The 13,095-nt window shown below is 37.3% G+C and overlaps 2 protein-coding genes across 5 annotated transcripts; both read left to right on the forward strand.

Moving 5' to 3' along the window:
* Positions 1-1,352: 1,352 nt before the first annotated feature.
* Positions 1,353-5,923, forward strand: LOC103331973 (serine/arginine-rich splicing factor RS40-like). Of its 2 annotated transcripts, XM_089052567.1 has the most exons (7): positions 1,397-1,556; positions 1,913-2,045; positions 3,038-3,279; positions 3,504-3,616; positions 4,038-4,273; positions 4,760-5,248; positions 5,513-5,923. In XM_089052567.1, exons 3-7 carry the CDS (start codon positions 3,255-3,257, stop codon positions 5,547-5,549), a joined length of 900 nt encoding a protein of 299 aa, XP_088908693.1. In that variant the 5' UTR covers positions 1,397-1,556; positions 1,913-2,045; positions 3,038-3,254; the 3' UTR covers positions 5,550-5,923. The 2 variants fall into 2 exon arrangements, with proteins under 2 accessions (XP_008232878.1, XP_088908693.1); XM_008234656.2 differs by lacking the exon at positions 3,038-3,279 and having other exon boundaries at positions 1,353-1,556.
* Positions 5,924-9,020: 3,097 nt separating this feature from the next.
* On the forward strand, positions 9,021-12,600 carry LOC103331974 (uncharacterized). Of its 3 annotated transcripts, XM_008234658.2 has the most exons (3): positions 9,021-9,597; positions 9,781-9,894; positions 10,686-12,600. In XM_008234658.2, the coding sequence occupies exon 3, from the start codon at positions 10,733-10,735 to the stop codon at positions 12,413-12,415; it is 1,683 nt and encodes a 560-aa protein (XP_008232880.2). In that variant the 5' UTR covers positions 9,021-9,597; positions 9,781-9,894; positions 10,686-10,732; the 3' UTR covers positions 12,416-12,600. The 3 variants fall into 3 exon arrangements, with proteins under 3 accessions (XP_008232880.2, XP_008232882.2, XP_088909527.1); XM_008234660.2 differs by lacking the exons at positions 9,021-9,597; positions 9,781-9,894 and adding an exon at positions 10,272-10,428; XM_089053401.1 differs by lacking the exons at positions 9,021-9,597; positions 9,781-9,894 and adding an exon at positions 10,490-10,509.
* Positions 12,601-13,095: the final 495 nt, after the last annotated feature.

Raw genomic sequence — 13,095 nt, forward strand, 5'->3', positions numbered from 1 at the left:
AAGCATATCTTAGATTATTGATGGGCAAATGTGACTTTTCAGTTAGGATTATTTGTAGCAATGATCCCTCAACTATATCCGGAGTTACTTTTTGGTCATTCAACTCCAAAAAATAGTTATAGAGGTCACAATTAGGTGTTGTGTTGCACCATTAGTCCTCACCGTTAGAGAAACTTGACGGTAGGAACTAATGGTGCAATACAACACCCAATTGAGTGACTTCTGCAACTAATATTTGAGTTGGGTGACCAAAATGTAACTCCGAGTATAGTTGAAAGACCATTGCTACAAATGACCCTATGAAATTATATCCAATTAGGATACCAAACAACCCTTAACTTCTTAAAAAGTAAACACCAAATTTTATTACAAAGAGAATCTTACTTCTTTTTTTAAAAGTAGAAATTCTTACTTTCATGTTAATACAATTTACATATGTGTTGAACTATAATTTACAAAAAGGATGAATATCTACTTTCAAATAGTAACATTTGGTCAACACCCTTTTGCAAGACTGTAACTACCCAAGGCCATCCATTTAATGGGAAACGACCATCCATTCTAAATATCTTGAGAAAATAAATGCAAATTGTGATTTATAGATGAAAAATGTTACAAAATCCATTTATAGAGAACAACTTGTGTATCATCTCTTTAATAAGAGAAATCTCATGTTATGGGGATATCACTTTTTGCTATTCCCAACCAATAAAGCAATGACACATATAATAACTTTTTCACGTATCATTGTTTTATTGGTCTGAAATAGCAAAATAGTGCTATCCTAATTGCATGTAAGTTTTTTTTGCTCTAATAGAGGTGATACTATTATATTGATGGGCTCTATCTTCTATTAGAGTTTTGATACACAAGTTAGTCACTCTAGCAATGGACACATATCAAATGTTGAGAATGATGATGATAATACAACTTGGGGTAAAGTAATGAGCAAAAATACTCCCCTTATAGAAAGGATGAATATCTCCTTCCAACTAGTAACATCCAAATCAACACCCTTTTGCAAGACTGCAACGGCCACGGGCCATCCATTCAACGGGAAACGACCATCCATTCTAGATAAAAATAAATACAAATCGTGATTTACAGAAATAATGAAGATCTCTTTCCAACTGACTAGTAACATCCGGTCAGCACCTTTCAACCCACTGAAGAACGAAATATTTAGTGAGAATTGTCGGGATCAACCCACTCACGTCAAAAATACAAGGAAAAAGGGCAAAAATAAAACTAAAACAAAACTCTACCAACTTTAAATCATACAAGGGTAAAATGGGAAATTTGAAAATTTTGACCTAGGGTGTAGTGAGCAAATAGTGAATATTCTAATAATTGTTCCGTTTTATTATTACTCTTTTCTTTCGGCCTAATTTGCTAAAAACTAATAGGGCTTCATATCATACGTCGCCGTTCGACTGACTTTGCCTCTGTTTACTCTTACTGTCCGAATTGTGCAGGAGCTCCCCAAAGCGATTCGAGAGCCGTTCGTCCAATTATTCCTAGGGTTTCTCTGAGCTCTCTCTCCCAAAGACTCTAAGGTATGAAAGCTCGGATCTTTTTCGTCTAATATGTTCAGCAGATCTAGCTTTTTTCTATTTTTGAACCCTTATTATTATTACTTGATTGTGCCCGTTTGCTTTAGGATGTAACTATTATGATCCCCACTTTGACTTCTTGTACTAACTTTTTGTGTGTAATTAAGCTTCATAATCATACACCTACTTGATCAAGTCAAAAATATATTCCTTTCTGAAATTTCCCATTGTGTTTTTTCGGTGTGGTGCATTTGCTTGTGTTTTTGTGTTGCTTAAGAGTTGGAGAGCTCACTAAGTGTTTGTATAAATGCCACTGACACAAGGTATTTACCTAATTGTCCTGTTATTGCATCTGGAAGGGCTTGAAAACTTTGAAGCTTGAAGAAATGAGGCCAATATTTTGCGGCAACTTGGATTTTGATGCACGGCAAGGGGATGTTGAGCGGCTTTTCAGGAGATATGGGAAAGTTGAGAGGGTGGATGTTAAGTCTGGTAAATAAGTTTTCTGATTAAATAACTTATTTTCTGCTGTGTTTTCATCATGGTCTGTTTTAGTTCTCGATCAAAAGTACTAGTTTCGTTGGCTATTGGTAGCATACTTGTAGTACTGGGTTGTTTGGTTTACTTCGAATTTTCTGTTGTGTTTGTTGGGTGTGCATTTGGCAGCCAAGATAAAAGCCTTAAAGCTTTTTCAAGCTGTTGTTTTTTGTGGTGAAATCTGAAGTGGGGCATGGCTGAATCTTCCTACTGGGATATGGTCTGTATGAATTAGTAGAGATTTGAGGTTTGGGCACCATATATTTATCTCTACGAGATGATACAGATTTGGGTAGATAAATAGAATACATATGGTTTAACAGCAATGGAGTAATTGAACAGGGGAATTCTGTCATCATGCAGATGTGTCAGCTGCTAACAAGGATTTTCTGCTGTGTCTGAAAATCTATTCCGACCTTATTTGTGAATGAAAAGAGTTTCCTCCTGTATTGAGACATAGTGGGGTTCCTGGATATGTTTTAGAAAGGAACATATGGTGTACAACCTGAAAAAGGTTCATTTCAAGATTTGGCTCATTGACCCTTTTGTATATAAGCAAATACGTGCAGAAATATGAAGTCTGGTTGTATTCCTCGGCCTTTTTTCTCCTTTTCTTCACAACATATTGACATGTAGAAATTCCCTTTCTCCTGTAAATTGAAAATCTATGAGAGATGTCTTTAAGGAGAACTGTAGGGGTGGGAATGCAGTGGACAGTACATATCCTTCATTTTAAGAAACATGAGCTCTTTCTCTGGGCTGTTAGATTGGAGTAAATTCAACAGAGGGCATATTTACTAAGAAAATTAGCTGTTATTCAAAAGGGTCAATATGTTATTCCTTAACTTATTATTTAGATGGGTGTACACACTATTTTCCCTACAGAGAAGCAGGTTACTTTTTTATTGCAGTGTAAACCTGCATACTCAAGAATTTCTTTGGCGCAGGGTTTACTTGGAATGTCCATGCTCTTCTTGGATGGGTCCGCTTATCTGCATTTCTTTTGTAGCATGTGCCCAGGCTTCACTTATTGTATTTTACCAGAAGAATTAAACTGATCTGCCCTAGTCCTGCCATCCTACTTTACCTCAGACACCATTGCTTTTTCATTCCTCATGAATTTTGCTCCGTGTTCAATTTCCGACATGTTCCAACATAGATTCCATGATGATATCGCAGCCACTGGCAGGTTTTGTGTTACTCTCTAGCAGATGATTTTGTATGCACATAATTTTATTAGTGTTTGAGAAGTCAACATTTCCTCATAGATTCTATGGTGATGTTTTTCTTATACTAAAAAAAACATGTATGCCTAATAAACTTGCATAAAATTGTTTTGGTGACTTTATTTTACGTGCTTTGGTTACTTACCACTCTGGTTTTAATAAGATTTATTCAATATTGGTTAAATAGGATTTGCTTTTGTCTATATGGATGATGAACGAGATGCTGAGTATGCCATTCGGAGACTTGACAGGACAGAATTTGGTAGGAAGGGACGCCGACTTCGTATTGAGTGGACCAAGGTAAAATCAATGATATGGTTGGGTTCTAACAAAATGATTTATCACTTTATGGTCTCTTTCATAGCATAGTTGCTGAGCATTTTGGCATCGCACAGAGCACGATCCTAAACATAAAAGTATAACACTGGATCCTGACTTTTCTGTCTGGCATGGAAATTTTGGCTTAATCTATTCCTTTACATAATTTTAATATTGTGATTGTGTTGGTCAAAACCATATTCCCTATACCTCCTTGCTATATTTTCTGAACTTATGCATGCAAAGGGTACATATGTTTGTAACTGCTTCGTGATGCTCGACTCCTCTCATTTATATAAGTTGGTATTACACAAGATCAAATGGATAAACAAAGTCACAGGATTTACTTGATTATTTTGTCAGAATTTGCACTCATTTAATCACATTTTATTCTGTATTGAAGCATGAAAGAGGGATTAGGAAACCTGTTGATTCAAGAAGACCTTCAGCGAACACGAAGCCCTCGAAAACCTTGTTTGTTATCAATTTTGATCCAATCCATACCAGGACAAGGGATCTGGAGAGGCACTTTGATCCATACGGAAAAATAGTGAACATAAGGATTAGAAGGAATTTTGCATTCATTCAATATGAATCACAGGAAGATGCTACCAAAGCATTGGAAGCAACAAATTCAAGGTTCTATTTTCCTCGATAATCTTCTAGAATGATGTTTGCTTGATTTACAAATTCCAAGGTTTTTGCCTCTGGACAACCATATCAGCATATGATTGTTTGGAAGTGACTTCAAAGGGAGAATGGCTCTAACTTCTGTAGGAAATTCAGTTTTGATTGAGTGAAAAGCCATGTCATTTGTAGGCATTTCATTGCAGCAGCTTAGTCTAAACATTGTTTACAAGAAATTTTTACCAAAAGAAGCTGGTATATGCGGTTGCAAAGAAAATGAAATGAGCTTCTTGGTATTGTCGTTAAAAAAAGTCTTATAAATTTATTCTTGAGATTTAAGTTTTTCTCTTTTGAATTAACGTTTTAAAAGAAGAGACAACTACTTTTAGATAATATTCTCAATGGTTTTATTTAGCAAAAGATATTCTGTATGAATCCATCTCAACAATTTGCAACTTGCTTCATATTAACTTTAATTAATTTCTTTTTGAGGTACAGCAAGTTCATGGACAGGGTTATTTCTGTGGAATATGCTGTTCGTGATGATGATGATAGAAGAAATGGACACAGTCCTGATAGAAGGGGCCGTGACATGTCTCCTGAAAGAAGAAGCAATGATCGTGGGCGATCTCCAAGTCCATACCGCAGAGATAGGGCTAGCCCTGATTATGGCCATGGCTCCCGTATAAGTTCTAGATCTGATCCAAGAAGAAGTCCTGATTATGAGAGAGCTGAAAGCCCAATCAATGATAGATCCCGTCCTAGTTCTAGACCTGAACCAAGGAGGAGTCCCAGTTATGAGAGGGCTGCTAGCCCAGTCAATGATAGATCCCGTCCAAGTTCTAGACGTGAACCAAGAAGAAGTCCCAGTTACGAGAGAGCTGCAAGCCCAGTCAATGATAGATCCCGTCCAAGTTCTAAACCTGAACCAAGAAGAAGTCCCAGTTATGAGAGAGCTGCAAGCCCAGTTAATGATAGATACCGCAGGTTTGAGCTTTTAGATCCCGAAATTATGATTTTTTTTTTTTGGGGTGTGGTGGGGGGTTGGTTTTGGGGTGTGTTGCAATGCATTAATAAAATCACGTTCAACTATGTGTTTAATTGCTAGAGGGCACCAATGGTATTCATCTCTTTTAACATGATTGATTTCTGTTTGCATTTCCTTCTGATTTGTCAATGTTGTATTTATATGTGAATATATTACATATAGTAGCCCCATTTTGAGTAACCTTTTTATTGTTGATAATGCAGCCGTTCACCCCCACCGCGGGAAAGATCCCGTTCCTGAGAACCAGCAGGATGGAGCCTCGTTGTAGTGGTTAGCTGGTCTTCTCTTTCATTCGTAGTTGACAACTGAAGTTTGGTTATTCCTTTGTTGTTAGTATTCAGAGATATGATGAGTTTGAACTTTAAAATGTTTTCAAAGTGATAAATTCGGAAGTTTATTAAGTAGCCAATCATGATTTATGAGACTCTGTTTGATTTGTATTTGTTTTTTAGTATATTTTCTATAAATTTAAACTTGGAAGTTCTCAGTTGTACGGGAGCTAGTGAGGGTAAGGTCAATCTGTATCATTGTTATTTCGTAAGCCTAGTTTGGCATGAATGTTGGAGGTTGCACCTCAGTTTAAAAATACATCTATGTTTTTTCCTTGGAAAGAAGGCTCACTTTATAGATTTGGGAGGAGATAGAACAGTCTTTTTTGGTACTTTGCACACGGTGTGATTCTTGGGTTTTGTATCCTGGAATTAGATGGGTTTAAATTTTTTGAAGTTTGAATTTGTACCATCTTCGGGCATAATTTAATAAACTTGCTAGTTGCTAGTTGTTTATACATAGGGTTTGGGGTATCAAATGACAGGCAATTTTCGACATTTTTGAAGCTACCTAGGTCCAGCCTGAAACCACCACTCTTGGGTTTGGTATGTTTGGTATTTTATTCAAATTCTCTGTTGGATTCGAATGTTTATGCCTCGTTTTACTCTTTTTTTACGTACAACATAATTTGAAATTAGCATCTACCAGACCACTACTCTCTCATCTCAATGTTACTTAAGAGTTCTGCATTGACATGAGTCTATAACAGGAGGTGAAGTAAAAAGATCCATCTTGAAAGTGGGTGGCGGTCGGTCGCTGATGTAAGTGGCTCTCACAATACTGACCGGTGTACAGCTCAACCAACCGCTTAGCGCCTTACAGCTAAGCCAACCTCTTAGACTTAGGCGACTGTTGTTATCATAACTCATATAAAGGCAAGCATTAGAAGCACCATCGTCAAACGCTGATATGGGAAGTCTAGTTGTAGTCCTATAGTGAGGAAATGGTGGAGAAAAGTGGAGCGCGAAAATGACAAGAGAACGTGTGAAGGATACACAGCCGACAGGCAACATCGTCACGTCCCCGGCCACGCAAGGCCGAAGCCCAAGGCGTTTGTCTAGATCCACTCGCTCAAACTCTAATTTCAATTTAGGCTCCTCCTCTAATCAGTGGGCCCCATTTATGAATTCCCAAAAGCTAGGTGCTTTGCTTTGTTTCCTGCAGCCATTTTGAAATTGAAAGCCAGCCGACAAAAGAACAAGGACAGTTTACCACCTTAACCAACGACTAGTTGATTACTTTATTATCAGCAAAAGCAATTTACTACTTGATTAAATTAACTCAAATTCAGCAAAAATCCCAGCCACAACCGAAAAAGTCAGTGAGAAATAATACCATGAACTGTTTTTTTTCCTTTTGAGCAATGATCAGCCCTCATAGTCAACTGGGTGCCATCATTTGGGATATGTCAATTGTAAAATGGTAAATTTGAAGTTGATGGGTTAAGTGTCCATTTGACAGTCCATCCGAAATGTCAATAAAAATAATTTTATTATTTTTTGAGCTGGTACCTATAATATTATTAAGAAAATAGAGAAAATTTTAGTGATGCCCCCTAGATTATAAACCTTGTTCCATTTTGCCTTTTGAACAATTCCTCTAATCTTTCAAATGTGCTACCTTTCGTCAAATTTGCTAATTCCTCTGTCAAACTCAAAGGCTTTTTTATTCATTCAAGTTAGGATTTGATTTGACCCACTTAAACCCATAATTAACTTGGCCCATTCTTCCATTCAAACCTCGTTTTCATTTTTTTTAATGTCCATTAAAAATACAATTTGAAGGTATAATGGGCCAAGTCAATTAGGATTTAAGTAGGATAAACTAAATCCCATAACTTGAATGGACAAAAATACTCTTGAATTTCATGAAGGAACAACCTAAATTGAAATATTAAGGAGGCCAAAACCAAATTGAAAGTTGAGAGGGGAAAGTAGAACATGGTCTATATATAGTTGAGGGGACATTGCCTAAAAAACCGCTAAGAAAATATAATCCCCACACCCAAAAATAAAAATAAAAAACTGAAAGACAACTATATACATAGACTATTTACAACAAAGTTTAGAATATAAAAATAACTATGGTAAATAAAATAAAATTAAAAAAGAAACACATATCCTAATTCTCAAACCATCATGATTCACCATACATGAGTATACCATATGTTTTATAGTTTACTAAATTAATCTAGCTTTATTGTCAATTAAATTCTTCCTTTAAAATCCTTCCACCTAAATGAATTTGGAATTTGTTAAATAGTAACTTTTAAACCATTTGGAAGACTTATTTATGGTGAATCATGTAAATACTCATGTAATTTTTCTTCTTCTTATAATACAAACATAACAATTTAATGTTAGCCTAAATGACTTTGGACTAATCTTCTTGTCTTATGATGAATCGTGTAAAACTGGTGTATTTTTTTGCTTCTTTTTATAGTAAAAATACAACCATTTATATCTATACCTCAGTGACTGAACCAATCTCCTTGTCTTGTCTATTCTTATTTTTCGTTGCATGTTTTTGGCATTGTGATCATTTTGATTCCTAACTTCCACTATGTTTTTGGCATATAATTATTTTGAATATTGATTTCTCATGTGTTTACTAGCGCATGGGGAATAAAATATCAAGTTAATTCAAAGATTAAAATTCATAATTCAATACATGAAAATCAGGAATTAGATTAATTAGAGAACAATTCATCTCATACCTATTCATTCTTTCCTTTATTCCAAACTTTCCGGATTCATGATTGAATTCCTAAAAGACACTAGCACCACTTTAGTTAGAAAATAGAATAGATTTGAAATATATTAGGTCATGGCAATTCATCCATTCATTTTCACTCCACGTCTGTTTTTTTTCTTTTCTTGTAAATTAGAGTAGTTTAGACCATATCTCGTTAAAAGAAATTTCAATTTGTAATAATGTTCGTAAATAAGCCTCGAGCTTGTGGGTTTATTTTTGCATATCATTAAGGGGTTTTTTTAAACCCCCGGATATATCAGTAATCTTAATGGAAAGAAGTTGAGATGATGCCACATCCATCTTCCACACCACATTCAAAAGATCTTCAACTTCTGTGAACCATATCAAAGGTTATATAGGTAACTTCACTAACATGTCATTTCCCAACGAACTATCCCTCTCACGGAAGTGACCATCTTGAAAACTCACAAGCCGTCCCCACCTCACACGTGGCTACAATTCCACGTAATCACATCGGTAACGTAACAATTCGAATAATTAAAAGAACATTCAAAATTTACACTATAGGCAACGGTCGGATTTTCTGTCCCACTCGTAGTCACAGCCGTCCGATACCGCATCATGTTCGACATTTAAAGCCTGTTGCCTGAAGGCTGAAGCACGAGCACACATTTCTCTCTCCACAATGCATAGTGAAAAGATACTTCCTTTTCTTAATTATTTTCTTCCATGTAGAGAGAGAGGGACAGAGACATTTTGTCATTTTCATTTTGAGAGAGAGAAATTTGAATGTTAATGGGATTTTATACGTGTATATATTTCTCTTGTCTGGTTGTGTTAAAAAAAGCTCGAAAATTTGAAGTGGGTTCAGTTTGAAATTGAGCATCCTCAAGTTGTTGAAGATTCGTCTTCTATTTTTCAATCTGTGTCTGTTTTTTAATGGATTTCGACCGTTTCGTCCTGTTTCTCTAATAGCAAACAGAAATCGTTTCTGGGTAGTTTCTGAGTGAGAGAGAGAGAGAGAGAGATTAAGATCCAGCTGCTTCTTGATTGCTGATTTGGGCTGCAATTCGTAAAGAGAGGGGAAGAGGGTTTTAGAGAAAGGGAGGGGTTTGAAGGTCAATTTGATCTGGGTTGCTGACACTTGGTCACAGAAAAAACAGAGAGGTTTGAAGGGCAAGCTATAGTGGGTTGCTTTTTAAAGAAAAAAGAAGACACGTTTCTGTCTTTCTGAGTCTTAAAGGTTAGTTCTTGGGCTTGTTTTTTCATGCTTTCTTTAACCCCTCCACTTCAGAATGTAAAAAAGCTCATTTCTTTTTCATTTTCTCTGGATTTTGTGATAATCAGTTTTCACTGATACTTCATAGCTAGATATTTATCCCATAATTCAGTTCTGGGTATCATTGTTTCCCTTTTGTGCTTGCAGGAACAGAAGGGACTGATAGCGAGAGAGAGAAAGAGAAGGGGGCATTGTCTCATTGCTTGTGGCTGTCAATGGTGGAACCATTTGAATTTTTAAGAAAAGTCAAATCAACTTGAGGTATTGTTTCAGAATTTTTTCTTTGAATTTTCCTTGAAAATAATTTGTGGGGTTTGGTCCATCTTGCTGAAGTTAAACACACTCTAGTTATACAACTTGGGATAGAGACTGGAACCTTCTCTTCAAAGTAAAGTCTAACTTCCTCTCTCTCCACCCACCTAGCTTCATTTATGAGGAAAAATGGCAACAAAGCTAAGAATCCCTACTTTCCCAGTCTCTTTCCAAGAAATCTTGACCCTTGGATGTCGATCAAAATCAAGTTAGTGAAATCCAGTAAGCTAATATGATATCACAGTAACCATGGTCATGGTTGAAAAAGTAAATTTGTAACAAAAGAAACATGTGCCAACTACGGCTTCTTAATTGGACGGCACTGCTTAGCCTTTAAAAGCAACTTCCTTTATTGTCATCAACAATTTCATATTATAAAGTTCAATGATCATTATAAATCTTATTTTTTTCGGATTTTAATTTCGTTTGGGCATTTAATGATCACTTACCAACAGTAAGATGGACTCCTTGGGCATCTTTTAGGTATTTTCATATGGTTGGTCGGATATGGTTTTCAGCAAAGCAAGCTTGCTGTGATCATACAAGATTCTCGAAGCTCTTGATGTTGGCCCAATTGTTTTATTATAGCTGATATTATTTAATTGCAGCCCTGATACATAATTTATGTTTTTATGATTGCAACTGCTCCACTGCCTTTTTAGTTTTATATGCACATATCTTTACTTTGCATTTTCTTATCCGTTTAATCCTTATAGGGCTTTGTTTTCTTCAAATTTCAGGTGGTTGAGCTCTGGTCGCCAATTTGATCAATACCCATATTGAAATCATGGTGGAGAATGGTGGCAATGAGGTTTTGACTGGTACCCGGTCGGCTGAAGAATGGTTATCACATGCACGGGAGCTTGTTCCATTGGCACTGAATAAGGCAAGAGAGGTTAAGGGATTTCCAGGTCGGTGGAAGATGATCATTTCAAAGTTGGAGCAGATCCCGTCACGTTTATCAGACCTGTCTAGCCATCCATGCTTTTCCAAGAATGCTCTTTGTAAGGAGCAATTGCAATCAGTATCTAAGACACTGAAGGAGGTTATTGAATTGGCAGAGTTTTGTGTGGGGGAGAAATATGAAGGAAAACTTCGGATGCAGAGTAATCTTGATGCGTTGTCTGGGAAATTGGATTTGAATTTGCGAGATTGTGGGCTTTTGATCAAGACTGGGGTGCTTGGTGAGGCTACTTTGCCTTTAGCTATGGCTGGTTCTTCAACTGAACCTGAGGCTGCTGCTCATGGTAACATAAGGGAACTGCTTGCACGGCTTCAGATTGGGCACTTGGAGGCAAAACATAAAGCTCTTGACAGTCTTGTTGAGGGCATGAAAGAGGATGAAAAGAATGTATTGTCAGTTATGGGTCGTAGCAATATTGCTGCTTTAGTCCAATTGCTCACTGCAACATCTCCTCGTATCCGTGAGAAGACTGTAACTGTAATCTGCTCGCTTGCTGAATCTGGAAGTTGCGAAAATTGGCTTGTTTCTGAAGGGGTTTTGCCACCTCTAATAAGGCTTGTTGAGTCTGGCAGCGCAGTGGGTAAAGAGAAGGCTACAATTTCACTTCAAAGATTGTCAATGTCAGAAGAAGCAGCCCGTGCAATTGTTGGGCATGGTGGGGTTAGGCCACTGATTGAGATATGTCAGACTGGTGATTCTGTTTCTCAGGCTGCTTCTGCTAGCACTTTGAAGAACATATCAGCTGTCCCCGAAGTTCGGCAAACTCTAGCTGAGGAAGGGATTGTAAAAGTTATGATTAATCTCCTTGATTGTGGAATTTTATTGGGTTCCAAAGAATATGCGGCAGAGTGCTTGCAGAATCTCACTGCAAGCAATGACAATCTAAGGAGGTCTGTAATATCAGAAGGTGGAATTCGGAGCCTGTTGGCTTATCTTGCTGGTCCATTGCCACAAGAATCTGCAGTCGGGGCATTGAGGAATTTGGTTGGCTCAGTTTCTATGGAGGTTTTGGTTTCTCTTGGTTTCCTCCCATGCGTGGTTCACGTGCTTAAATCCGGTTCACTAGGTGCACAGCAGGCTGCTGCCTCCGCAATTTGCCGGGTTTGCAGCTCAACAGAGATGAAAAAACTGATTGGTGAAGCCGGGTGCATTCCTCTCCTTGTGAAGATGCTTGAAGCTAAATCAAACAGTGCCAGAGAGGTTGCTGCCCAGGCAATTTCAAGTTTGATGACCCTTTCACACAATTGCAGAGAAGTGAAAAGGGATGACAAATGTGTGCCAAATCTGGTCCAACTGCTTGATCCCAGTCCACAGAACACAGCAAAAAAGTACGCAGTTTGTTGCCTTGGATTGCTCTGCTCAAGCAAGAAATGTAAGAAGCTGATGGTCTCATATGGAGCAATTGGGTACCTCAAGAAGCTCACAGAGATGGACATTCCCGGAGCCAAGAAGCTACTTGAGAGATTGGAGAGAGGGAAGCTGAGAAGTTTCTTCACAAGAAAATAGAGGGAAGAAATGCAAATGTACCTCTTGTAAGCCCTTTTTTAAAAATCTCTTTCTGCATATGTAGTTGTTTCATGGTCTATATGAAACGTAGTTTATCGTATTGAACTGGAATGCGCAAGCCTGGTAATATATGTTATGTTGTCTATGTTCTATTATTTAAAGTAGAAAATTTTATGAAAACATAATCTCTACAAGTCTATTATGCTTTCCAAATTTGGAGCTTTCTGCCATTAATTTGTAAATGTTTCTGGGATGCCATAACAGCTCCTCCAGTTCTTGAAATTAATCAACTCCAAACAACCTAACAGCTAACTAATTATGATCTGATGTTATGTAGCGGATCAAATCAGATCAACGATAAGTTGAAAAGGTGATCAAATCAGATCAGGTCTATAAGATCAAAGCAGATCAGATCTTCAATTCCTTGAATCCAAATATCCAATGGATAATATGTACCGGATCTTTGCAGATCAACGATAAGTTGAAAAGGTGATCAAAGAATATCGAATTTGTGGTATAAAGAAAGAAAAACAATTTGACTGCCTTGGTCCAAGCAAGCAGGCATCGACTCTATAATTACGTCTATAACCCACCCTTCTTTTCCACCAACCGCCCTTCCTCCCTCCCTCCCTCCCTCTCTAAGAAAAGAAAAGAAACAGAGAGAGAAACAAAGGGTATTC

Source organism: Prunus mume, linkage group LG5 (genome assembly GCF_029339155.1).
Source record: "Prunus mume cultivar Tortuosa linkage group LG5, ASM2933915v1, whole genome shotgun sequence".
In the NCBI taxonomy this organism is placed as follows: domain Eukaryota; kingdom Viridiplantae; phylum Streptophyta; class Magnoliopsida; order Rosales; family Rosaceae; genus Prunus; species Prunus mume.